A 13,691-nucleotide genomic window follows, 5' to 3' on the forward strand; every position below is an offset into this window, starting at 1 on the left:
TTGGGATGGGTACTTGGGATACAGAAGGGACATGATACAGTAAGGGAGAAGGATATAGCAGGGTAGGGCCACCTGTGTAGGCAGCCATGTATTCTACCAACTTAGCCTCTATGTTTACACATGTATACTCCACAAACCACTGTATGATACATGGCAGAGGGTAACCTGTACTGCTACTAGTCACTTCCTTTCCTATTCCACTCACAGATGGATTGGTGGGAAAACAACTCTCTGTATGCCGCCACATCAGTCCTCATTTCTTTTATCCTATCTTTGTTGCCCTTATACAGAATTTATGTTGGTGGCTGTAGGCTCGTTCTGCAGTCAGCTTCAAATGTGGGTTCTTTAAATTTTCTCAATAGTGTATCTTGGAAAGAACATTGTCTTCCCTGAAGCATCTTCATACCATGTGCATGTTATTTGGAGCTATCGGTAAAAAAACTAGCAGCCTGCCTCTGAACTGCTTCGATGTATTCCTTCAATTTGGCCAGCTGCAGATCCCAAACACCTGAGCAGTACTGAAGAACAGGTCTCACCAGCATCCTACATGTGGTCCTCTTTACAGCTGAACCACACTTTCCTAAAGTTCTCCCAATAGGCCAAAGTTGACCATTCATCTTCCCTACCACAATCCTCACATGCTTGTTGCATTTCATAGTGCTTTGCAACATTATGCCCAGATATTTAAATGACATGACTGAGTCAGGCAGAACACTACTAATGCTGTGTCTGAAAAAATGTGACCCAGAGATGGCTGAGCCACCAAGATATTGTGCATGCCCATCAGCATGGACTACTCGACTTCAATGACTACTTCACAGACTAGTATCATCTGGATTCTTCCTATCACCATCAGATTTTCAGAACAGACCTGTTGGGAACACTGCCTGCAACACATCATTCATTCCCATAACTCTCCTGGCCTCAACCTTTGCTAGTCTCTGTTGTCACCCACTTTCCTTTATCCCCTCCCCTGCTCCCACTCCAGTGTCACAAACACCTTCTGATCCCCCCCGCCGCCCAGCAGACTTGCACAGTCCTTTCCCTTTCTCTGCTTCCCTCACTCACCATGGCTCTAACACTGCAATTAGTTGCCCTGCCTTCAGGTAAATGTTTAGAAACACATTATTAGGAGCAAAATTCATAGCTCAAAAATTAGTCAGAATCAGAGGCGATAAAAAAGTTTCCATCCAGAGGCTGCACAACCCAGAATCACTGTGAGCAAGGAGGTAATTAAATCATCCCACCAATGTAACAGGTTGAAGATACCCTTTTGGTAAAAAAAGCATGTCCTACTGTGTGAAGAAGCCTGTACCTACTCGCTGCACATCCTCGTTCGACAGGAGCTGTTGACACTTCAAGGCCTTTCTTAAGGTATTAAATACAAGGTAACCACAGGGGAAGAGACCAGGACTATAGGGTGAGTACTCAGATGTCTCCCACTAGAGTTGGCATAACATCTGAATTATTTTATTTGTGATACGGGGACATGGGTTATCATGAAGCAGCAGCACCCATTGGCAAAGTTTTCCTGGGTGTTTCACCTTAAGTGCATACTGAAATATCTCCAACACTGTGCAGTACTGTTCCCCAGTGATGCAGATACCAGTTTTCTTGAAATCAATAGGCCACGGGCTTTTTGTTTGGCATTCAATACCTGGGGTACCCACCACAGGCCACAGACATTACAGTAACCTGACTCCTAACAGCTTGTGTGTTGCACACTACTGAAGCAGATGTTGAGACTCTTTGCTAGTGCGTGTGCGATTATGTGTTGGCCCACCCTAATCACATCATCAACTACCCACTTGTTCTATGTAATGGATGAAGCTAGCCTCCATGATTAATCAGCATCTTGCGTCTAACTACAACCAGCACGGAACCCTTTCACAATGATGGTTTTCGACAGACATACTGCCTTACACATATTCTTCATTCTTTGATGGATGTCTCCGGTATTTGTCCTCCAGTAGACAAGAAAAGAAAATACCACATTAGTCCCATTTACACACATTTGGCTATAACATCGCCATAGTTCACAGTTCCACATTTACCAGATGCATGTGGAAAAACATGAATGCCACACTAATCCTTTGTCTAGATGTTGGTGCTTTTATATCTGCATTTCAGCTGTATTACACTGCATATATGCTGCAGCAATGCCCTCGAATGGAAACTTTTTAACGACCATTATATACTTAATTTTCTCACTCATATTATGGGGAATCCTTTGATTGTTTTGCTACTTCCTATGGAGCTATGCATGGTGCCAAATTAAGCCATGAACAAGATATGTACATGAATATTATGTGATACGTGAGATGGTTGTTAAACTTGTACACAAATATTTAAGTACTGCAGACAAATGGTTATAGAAGACTGAAACAATCAAAATTGCAGACTTGAATCCACCAATGGAGAAGAACCTCAAGATGATTATTCTTATGAAGAATCTGTGAGAGACAGTGTCAGATCTGATTATGTTCAAATGTGTGTGAATTCCCAAGAGACCAAATGGCAAAGGTTATTGGTCCCTTGACTGACACACTACTTAAACTAACTTATTCTAAGAACAACACACACACACACCCATGCTCAAGGGAGGCTCAAACCTCCGGCAGGAGGGGCTGCAAGATCCGTGACATGGTGCCTCTAACTGCACGGCTCAGATCTGATTAATGGCACTCTCTGTAATGTAAATTAAATCTAAAATTTCCTTGTCAGACAAAGAAAATGGAGTATTGTATTGGATGAACATAGATGGTAGAATGACTACACATTAATATTGTTAAAAAAATCAACTTGTCCATTCTTAATGTGAGAAATTAAATTCCAGTAAGACATAAGAGTTGATCAGAAATAATGTGGTGCCTTTTTCTTGATGTGTTTCTTGATGTTTTCTTGATGTGATCATTTTCAGTAGTGGCACTTCAGACTCCTAGCTTAATATTCTCCATATCAGAGAGTGCAGGATGTGCTGGACAGTTGTCAACAGTATCTTTCCTTTCTGAATTTTAAGCTCCTGATCCCAATGCCTTATTTCAGCTATAAAGGGTTCAGAGGTCATCCAGGACATTTATTATCGTTGTAGTGCACTGGCTAAATTTTTATATGCTTTAAACACCCAGGATTTATTTTCACCTATCATGAGCAGTTTTTTTCTTATCAGTTCCATCTGCATTAACACAAACCAGAACTGCTATTCATTCTTTAGATAACTTGCCTTCAAGATATTTTTCACCCTTAAATTGCAGAGTTTTGTCATGTGTTGATTTAATGAAAATGACAGTCTCATCTGAATTTAAGACATCACAATCTGCATATACTTCACGAATTTTATGCAACACAGTGGTGAGTCATTGTTGAAATGTTTTAGTATTCACATTGAAGGCTTCACCACTCACTTTGTCAAGAGTAATTCCGTGATGTTGCTTGAATCTGTCAATCAAGTTACTGCTGCACACAAATTCCTCATCTTTTAATTTCTAGGCAAATTCTTTTGCTTTCACCATAAGGAGAGGTCCACTAATGATTACATTGAAGCTTCTATGTTGCTTAAACCACTTAAGCAGTGATTCATGCACATCATTCCAGTCCGCTTTTTGTAGAAACTTAATTTTAGACCCAGTTTGTTCACATGCAGTAACAATTTTATCCTTGTTCTTCCAAGTTGTTTGGCCTGTGGAATTTGGTGGCCAAATTAGCGACACATCAACCTTTTTAGCTCCACTCTAGATTTCATTAATCAGTTTAAATTTTTCTCCCACCATTAAAACTTTCTTTTACTGTCTATGCTGTTCTAAAATTTGTGTGCTTTGTAACAAATTGCTATGGAAACTGACATCACATGTACTGTTGAAGAGTTCTGTGACTGTCACTACTACTGTAGTATGAATGCGCTAGAGTATTTATGAGGTGATGAGCATATACTACACCTACCACCGATGGAAGGGCAGATACAAGAATATGCCAGGTTGCTGTATTACAACAACAGATTTCCTTGTACAGCACATTGATTCTTGGAAAATCTTGTTGCTAACTCAAGCTGAAAATGGGATTATATATGAGCTACACACATATACATTTGTCGTATTAAGCAAGGATGAGAAGTAGGTATGTTCCTTACAACGAATATGGATGTACCACAGAAATGAGTTAGCATTGTAACTGATGTTGTTACAAGAAAGTTCAATTGTACTCTATATTATTTCAGCAAACAGACACATTTCTCTCTTCAGATGGTCCTAACATTTCACAGGTGGCGCAGAGCTACATGATACAGTGCAGTGGGTTTCAGTCACAGATTCTTAAGTGGTAAACAAGCAGCAGCCACCTGTCTGTGTTCTCTGAAATCCCGGGCTTGCACCAGGCATCATTCACAGCAATTCACTTTGTTACCAAGTTGCCCAAACTGTTTTTCCTTGGAATGTCCAAATTTTGAGAATAAGTGCTATGAGTGTTTACATAGAAGTCACATTACGAAGTATGTTGTGGCACAGCTGGTATCAGATAGCACACCCCCAACCAATGCAAATTAATAACATTTCAGGCAGTGATCCGATGCTGGCACTGTGTAAAACTTTGTTACAGGCACCACTGTAAGACATTCTAGTTTTCTTTCTTTCTGATACCAACACACTGATCTCAGTTATAAGTCAGCCCATGTATGTGTGCGTGTGCTCCCTTGCTCAGTAAAGCACACTCAAAGACATGGACATGGAGTCGCCTTGAGGTGGCGGTTGTGGTGGATCCTTTAGTTGAGAATATATTTGGCCTCAATGCATATTTCACTTTTGGATTTTCATTATTTCAAGCAATACATTCCCTCAGCTTGTCAGTACCCTGTGCTCCTATTGATACACTTCATTTGCACCACTGATTGACTTACAGATCTACATTGGCTTAAAGCGGACAGCAAGTTCTAGACTTTACACTTGCTGAATTCTGTTGGTCATTAAGGATGGGGTTAACGTTGAACTATATGGACTAGAACATCAACAAGTTTTTCCTCCATTTCAAGTCAGTGGGCTCCACTGTTAGTCACTGTCAGGGAACCTGGGGGCAGTCAATGGTTGTGTGGAGACTTTAAGCAAACCAGTAATGCTACAGTGGATGTCGATTCACATCTGTTGCTTTTTTCAGATGAACTCTTTTCTAAACTTTCACGAGGTAAACTATACTCCAAAATCAATTTGCAGAAGCATATTTCCAGTCACCTCTTGATGAAGACTCACAGGAGGTATTAGTCCTGAACATGCCATTCTGACTTTATAAAAAATCATAGGTTGCCTTTTGACATGGCTAGGGAGCATTTGCTCAGTCTCCAATTGGTTTCCATAATCTCTGCACAGAAAGACCTTAAGTGTAACTTTTCCTTCTTTCACGCAGTAGTCAGTTATTTACATTTTATGCTAAGAGAAGACAACCTTTGCTCCACCAATGTGTGATTTCTATTCACAACCCATCCAGTTTCCATAGTCCATCCACTAAATCATCTCCATATAAAGGGACACCATTCTGAACAATCCGAACAGTGTAACTGGGCTTTTCACAAGTTAAAATCAGGCCTCCACATGACCTCACATGGTGTTGGGGCTGTTCTCTCATAAAGTAAGGATGGCACAGAGAAACCAATCACATTTAAGTCATAAACATTTACTCCACTGTTCTCTCAAAGTAATGATGGCACAGAGAAACCAATCACATTTAAGTTATAAACACTTACTCCAGATCAGCAGCATTACATTCAGGCAGAAAAGGAACATCAACTTTGGTGTCTATAAATTTCAAGAGTTATTCATTTTTTTTTTCTGTGACAAATTTCATCTTTTCAACAACTGTGAACTGCTTGTCACTGATTGGATCCAAGGCTTCATTAACGGAGTGCTCTATTTGGCAAATTTCCAATATCCATTCACTATTTTTCTTCCATTCAGCATTCTATCACAGATGCACAGCTTCATCATACAACAGATCAACTTACTGAATTTGATAGCCAGCACACACTTTTTTCCCAGTTGGAAAGCCAACTGGAGCAACTGCTTGACGAGTTCCCTATTATTCCCTGTAAACTGCTACAGCAACTTGGTGCTACCTAATTCAATGGGTCCTTCAATGTATTCAGTCAGGTCGGTCTCCCAAGCCTCCAGCAAAAAACCTGGCCTTCACTCTTTGTTTCATTAGTGACACCAACTTTAAGTTTGGCATGGTGTGGTGTTAAATGGTCATGGGTAATGATGCAGTCCCCCCCTGCAATGTCAAGTGCTTCAGCTCAGGTATCAATTCCAACAGCATCTTTACCCATACACGCTGTTAAACCTTGCCCTCTATGCACCATACCTCATCTGTACCCCCACTATTGAACCTAGCTGAGTTTAGTACTCACAGCACAGGGGCCACAACAACCAAAGATGACGTGTGTGTGTGTGTGTGTGTGTGTGTGTGAGAGAGAGAGAGAGAGAGAGAGAGAGAGAGAGAGAGAGAGAGAGATTGTATGTATAAAAATGTGCATGTGTTTTTATCCATTTGATGAAGGACTTTATTTTATAGCTGAATCATACTCTAAGTCTACCTTTATATGGGACTGTCTCTCATATGCCTCCTATATTTGTTAAGTTTTAATTTACATTTTCAAATGTTGTAAATAGTCTACTAGTCTTGATTATAATACTTACACTGCCATCAAGGAGAACTATTTCTGTTTATTGAATAAATGATGGAAGATCATTTATATGTAACAAGAACAAGCGCAGTCCCAGTACCAATCCCTGTGGTACCTTCTTGTTCAACAAGCATAAATCCATTCATTCACTCATTCATTCATAACATAATGTACTCCATAGGCTTCATTATAAAAGAGAACTTTTGAGAATATGAAATGCATCATGAAGTTAAATAACAAAAAGAAGCACACATGACAAAGTTTCTGCTTATTACCAAAACAACAACATCATTAACACTACTCTAAGTATATAATAAGTTTAAATAAATAATATTGTACATAAGCAAGAAACCATTTCCAATAAGTACTTTAATTAATAGAAAAGTCACTACTTCCAAAGGTAAAAGTTGCATTTTTATTTATAATATTTAGCTACTGATTATGTACCACTGTTTCACTTTTATCAACAATACTGATTATTTATAAAAAACAAATATGCTGTGACTTACCAAACGAGAAAGTGCTGTTAGATAGACACAATAAAAAACACAAACACACACACAAATTTCAAGCTTTCGCAACCCAAGGTTGCTTCATCAGGAAAGAGGGAAGGAGAGGGAAAGACAAAAGAATGTGGGTTTTAAGGGAGAGGGTAAAGAGTTTTTTATTATGTCTATCTACCAGCGCTTTCTCGTTTGGTAAGTCACAGCATCTTTGTTTTTTATATATATTTTTCCAACTTGGAATGTTTCTTTCTATTATACTGATTATTTATTTATAGAAAAAACCTACAATGCTTCAGACTTCTGATTCACCAATATTCTGACTTCCCCAAAGCCTCAAATCCAATAGAGAAAATGAAAGGAAGTCAGAAAAAATCAAAATCAACTTACAATTACATGTCATTTCAAGTGTTCCATCCCAGAATAATAGTCAGCAATGGAATCAGTGATGAAGAAAGAGCAAGCAAGAAAACATAACTGCTTCTCTGGAATGATACAGTGTTTTATCCATTATATGAACAGGTATTTTCATTATTACATTAAGTTACTGGCTGTTGATTTTCATGTTAGGTATTGCACACGTACCTCTTGTTCATATACATAAGATTTCCAAGTGGAGAGCACATGTATCACCCAGCGTTTCATCTACACTCCTGGAAATGGAAAAAAGAACACATTGACACCGGTGTGTCAGACCCACCATACTTGCTCCGGACACTGCGAGAGGGCTGTACAAGCAATGATCACACGCACGGCACAGCGGACACACCAGGAACCGCGGTGTTGGCCGTCGAATGGCGCTAGCTGCGCAGCATTTGTGCACCGCCGCCGTCAGTGTCAGCCAGTTTGCCGTGGCATACGGACCTCCATCGCAGTCTTTAACACTGGTAGCATGCCGCGACAGCGTGGACGTGAACCGTATGTGCAGTTGACGGACTTTGAGCGAGGGCGTATAGTGGGCATGCGGGAGGCCGGGTGGACGTACCGCCGAATTGCTCAACACGTGGGGCGTGAGGTCTCCACAGTACATCGATGTTGTCGCCAGTGGTCGGCGGAAGGTGCACGTGCCCGTCGACCTGGGACCGGACCGCAGCGACGCACGGATGCATGCCAAGACCGTAGGATCCTACGCAGTGCAGTAGGGGACCGCACCACCACTTCCCAGCAAATTAGGGACACTGTTGCTCCTGGGGTATCGGCGAGGACCATTCGCAACCGTCTCCATGAAGCTGGGCTACGGTCCCGCACACCGTTAGGCCGTCTTCCGCTCACGCCGCAACATCGTGCAGCCCGCCTCCAGTGGTGTCGCGACAGGCGTGAATGGAGGGACGAATGGAGACGTGTCGTCTTCAGCGATGAGAGTCGCTTCTGCCTTGGTGCCAATGATGGTCGTATGCGTGTTTGGCGCCATGCAGGTGAGCGCCACAATCAGGACTGCATACGACCGAGGCACACAGGGCCAACACCCGGCATCATGGTGTGGGGAGCGATCTCCTACACTGGCCGTACACCACTGGTGATCGTCGAGGGGACACTGAATAGTGCACGGTACATCCAAACCGTCATCGAACCCATCGTTCTACCATTCCTAGACCGGCAAGGGAACTTGCTGTTCCAACAGGACAATGCACGTCCGCATGTATCCCGTGCCACCCAACGTGCTCTAGAAGGTGTAAGTCAACTACCCTGGCCAGCAAGATCTCCGGATCTGTCCACCATTGAGCATGTTTGGGACTGGATGAAGCGTCGTCTCACGCGGTCTGCACGTCCAGCACGAACGCTGGTCCAACTGAGGCGCCACGTGGAAATGGCATGGCAAGCCGTTCCACAGGACTACATCCAGCATCTCTACGATCGTCTCCATGGGAGAATAGCAGCCTGCATTGCTGCGAAAGGTGGATATACACTGTACTAGTGCCGACATTGTGCATGCTCTGTTGTCTGTGTCTATGTGCCTGTGGTTCTGTCAGTGTGATCATGTGATGTATCTGACCCCAGGAATGTGTCAATAAAGTTTCCCCTTCCTGGGACAATGAATTCATGGTGTTCTTATTTCAATTTCCAGGAGTGTATATTATGTTACAAATACAGAAATATCATGTGAATATGTATGGAAGAAAATGAGGTTTTCTGATAGATTAAAACTGTTTGCTGGACTGGGACTCAAACTGGGACCCTTGTCTTTAATGGCCAATGCTCTTACTGCATTAACAACACCTAAGTTACCTACCTGGCTAAAAGCTTCACTTTGCTATCTTATATTTACAGCAAGAATTGCTGTCTAATAATTAATCTGCCCATAAAGGACAGGCTTATAACTAATAATTAAACACTAATAAAACAGTTTTCTATGTCAATCACTCATTTATTATACCACAATCCACTTTAACAGGCAATGCCATAACTATCATGTTATATAGTTATAGCTATAGTGCTAGTGAGGACAGCAGCAGACTAAGTGGACAAGAGGTTAAGTTTCTTCTTTTTAGCTGAAGAAAATTTTCAAATAAACTTTGCATACTGCTATGTGTTGAATGTGTACTTCACACTACACATGTGGTTTTACTGTTGAGTACTGCCAGGAATGTAACTGCATAACATTAAACATGTTGATGACGGTATGAACAGCTGAAATGCTTAGTGGTTTAATAAATGACTGATATAGAAAACTCTTTTAATTGCATCATGAACTGTTTACAAAAATTAAAAAAAATTATCTTGGTGAAAATAAAACTGTTGTGAAAACTAACATAAGCCATACCATCCTCCAATGTCCTACAAAATATTGGTTGGCTTTTAACACCATCACCTTTGTTGGTAAATGCACACACTTCTATACTGTAGTTACAAAACTGACCAAGATTAGTTAACTCCAATTTATTGTCTCTGGTTACTTCCTCCATGGGATGTGAGAAATCTGGAAATGATATTACAACAAAGTGTTAAACATTATTTGAATATTTGATAGTTGAGATTAATAAATCCAGATTAGGAAAAATAGTTACAGTCATTATGTTCTATGGGAACATATTTTAAACAAATAATTGGTGATTTCTTATGCTTTTACTTCTGAAATTAGGTGGTGCACAATCCCAATACATCAGCTTTATCAGCTTTCATAAGCACACAAAACACAATGTAGCCTGTATTTTCTGCTTATAGTGGTGCACACTAATTAATGGCTCTGTGTAGATCAATATGAGCTGAAGGTACATGCTTTGCTTATGGAAGATGATGAGTTTTGCATAAAAAATTATGCAATTGACAAAATAAAAATAAACAGTCCTTAAGCCTATAACAGCAATGAACTACAATTACAATCAGACAACTTATACAAATACCTGGTGTAACAACTTTCAGGGATATGAAACAGAGTGATCCCATAGTCTCAGCCACAGGTAAAGGGCATAGGAAACTTTGGTTCATTGGTAGATAATGAGGGAAATGCAGTCAGTCTACAAAGGAGACAACTCATGTGACCTGTCCTAGGATATAATTCAAGTGGGCGGGACACATACTGTATAGGACTAACAGGGAACACTGAACACCTACAAAAAAGGGAAGCATGAAAGGTCACGGATTTGTCTGATTGATGGGAGAGTAACAGAGTTGCTGAAGAAACTGATCTGGCAGACTCTTCAAGATAGATGTAAACTATCCCAAGAAAAGTTCGAAGAAATGGCTTTAACTGATGACTCTAGGAATATAGTATAATCCCCTGTGTGTCATTCACATAGGTATCATGAGGACAAGATTGGACTTATCACAGCACATACAGAGATATTTAGACAATCATTCTTCCCATGCTCAACACATGAATGGAATGGGGAAAGAGTCCTAATACTTGGTACAGTGGGACATACCCTCTGTTGTACACCTCACAATGGTTCACAGTTTATACAAGCAGATTCCAGGTTATGGGCCCAGGATTGCTGATCCTTGGCCAAAGGAACCTCTATGTTTGGTACATTGTGGTGTATTGAGTGTCTGCCACACAATCTCTCAGTGGAGTGAAATATGTTTTCATATTAATTGAAGATTATTCAAGATATCCAGTAACATATTTACTCAAAGTCAAAAGTGAAGTGTTTCAGTCATTCAAAGAATACAAAGTTTATGCAGAAAATTTTCAGCAGGAAAGGATAAGAATGCTATGTTCATACAATGGATGATGGAAATGAATATATGAATGAATTACAAGAATATCTGCAAAATGAAAGAATTCAGAGGCAGCTGACCATCTCTGGCACACATCAACAAAATGGTGATGCAGAACGCTACACTCAAATCTTTCTAAATACTGTATGATGCAAGTTTTTTGAGAGTGGAATGTCACAAAAGTTCTGAGGCAAAGCAATAGCAATGAGAAATTACTAGCAAAATAGATGCTTTACAACAGCAAATGTTGAAGAAAATCCCTACAAACAATGGCACAGACGAGGACCAAACATTAATCATCTAAAATTATTTGGACGTCACGCATGGGCAAAAATGAAAAACGCATAATGGCAAATTTGAATCAAAAGTGCAACCTCTTGTAATGGTTGGATATTTATAAATTATGAAAGCCTGCAAACTGTGGAAAAATACAGAAATAGGAAATATAAGAATTATCAGAGAAGTTGTATTTGATGCAAATATCTTTCCCACAAAGTTGGACAAACGTGTTACAAAAGTGGTTGATCTGAAGACCATAACCACTGTAGATGATGAAGGATCATCACATAATGTACATGTTATGTAAACAGGATAAGAATCTGACATCAAACAAAGTGGAGATTTGGAAACATGTGTGGGCTCCAAACTCATTGATGTAGGAAAGGTGACTGAATGGGAGGATGAGAGTGCTGACAATGATTACTCCACAAGATATGATAATAAATGTGGACTATGAGAACCTACAATAAACAAAAATTGCAGAACACATTATAGATGACATGTCAAACCAATGAAGTGGCTGACACATTGCAAGTCAAATGGAAAGAAGAAGGTGTGTGCTATTGAAAATGTGACTACAAAAGTTCAAAAGGTCCACGAAGTATACAGGAAGCCACACATGCTGATTACAAAAACAAATGCAAGAATCACTGCGGAAGAACTGGAAAACCTAATTCAAAACTCAACCTGGAAATTTGTACCATGTACTAACAACACAAAGACAATATGAATAAAAGCGGTTTTCAAGTGAAAATATGAAAATGGAGGAACTGCCAGACATACAGCATGGGTAGTAGTCTTAGGTAATGAACAAAGACCAGGAACTGATTGTGACAAATGTTACAGTCGAGATGAAAAAAATGAAAACCATGTGACTACTTACAGGAACAGCAGTTCCACAAGATTGGGAAATTCATCATTTAGATGTCATTATGGCATATTTGGCAGCTAACATAAAAGATGAAACCCATGTGGAATCACCCATAGGTTTCACAGATGCCTCTGACAAACTATGATGAAAATTCATTGGCATATCAGAACAAAAGGAACTGAACAATGGCAAATTGATCTGCAGGTCTGGAAAGCACATCTGTGGATTGCATCAGTCCAGCAGCACTTGAGAAGTACCTGTGCAAACATGGGATGCTGTGGTCAGTATGTGACCTGCGTGTTTACTATGACCTAAAGCATGAACTCATTGTAACTGCATATGAGGATGACATAATGTTGTATGGCAAGAAAAGTGAAATAAGTAAAAGCACTGAATTTGAAGTAAGAGACCTTGAAGTGGTATGACATACAGTCAGTTCGAGTTACGAGAGAAGGTGGAACACTGATTTTAGACCAAGCAGCGTGTGCAAAAGTAATCTTAAAATAATTCCAAATGGAAAACTGCAAATGTGTGAAAATACCTCTCATCATGAAAGTAAAGCTACAAAATGTGACAGACAAATACAAGCTTAAGGAACAGCTTGTATCAAAATACAAACCTACATCTGAAAGTCTTCTATGCTTGGCACCACATGAAAGACCAGACTTAGCACACCCAGTGACTTATTTAAGCCAGTTCAGGAGCAATCCAAGTGAGGAGTGCTGGCATGCTGTCACACACACTACATTATTGCTTACCACAAGAATGGTAAGAAAATCAAAATGTATACCAATGCAGACTGGAGACCTGATCCAAATCACCATAAACCCTTTAGTGGATACTTGTTGGAAGCGGAGCTATAAGCTACAGCAACAGAAAATAATGAACTGTTACACTGTTGAAGCAGAGTTTGTTGCACTGGGTGAATCTGTAAGAAAAACAAAGTGAATGAACAATTTTCTGAAAGAAATTGATCAAGATAGTTTTCTGTCCCATCTTATGAAGATTTTCATTGATAATCAAAGTGCAAAGAAACTTGCTAAAAATTGTGGTTGTTCAGAAAGAATCAAGCATATCAGTTTAGATTTTCTTCATGCAAGAGGAGGTGGAAGCCAACAACGTAGGTTTGGAATATATTGCGAGTGATAAGAATGTGTTGACTGTCTGACAAAGCCAATCGACAACCTGAGATGGAAAACTCATTGGAAGTTAATGGGGG

At 40.1% G+C, this 13,691-nt stretch overlaps 1 protein-coding gene across 1 annotated transcript in view; it reads right to left on the bottom strand.

Annotated features, from left to right (window-relative positions):
• LOC126234823 (Down syndrome cell adhesion molecule-like protein Dscam2) overlaps window positions 1-13,691 on the bottom strand; it is a 299,567-nt gene that overhangs the window by 125,818 nt on the left and 160,058 nt on the right. The window contains exon 9 of the mRNA XM_049943568.1: window positions 9,926-10,081. Coding sequence (XP_049799525.1) covers window positions 9,926-10,081 — 156 coding nt within the window. The remainder of the gene's footprint in view (window positions 1-9,925; window positions 10,082-13,691) is intronic.

The sequence above is a fragment of the Schistocerca nitens genome, chromosome 2, assembly GCF_023898315.1.
Source record: "Schistocerca nitens isolate TAMUIC-IGC-003100 chromosome 2, iqSchNite1.1, whole genome shotgun sequence".
Taxonomy (NCBI): domain Eukaryota; kingdom Metazoa; phylum Arthropoda; class Insecta; order Orthoptera; family Acrididae; genus Schistocerca; species Schistocerca nitens.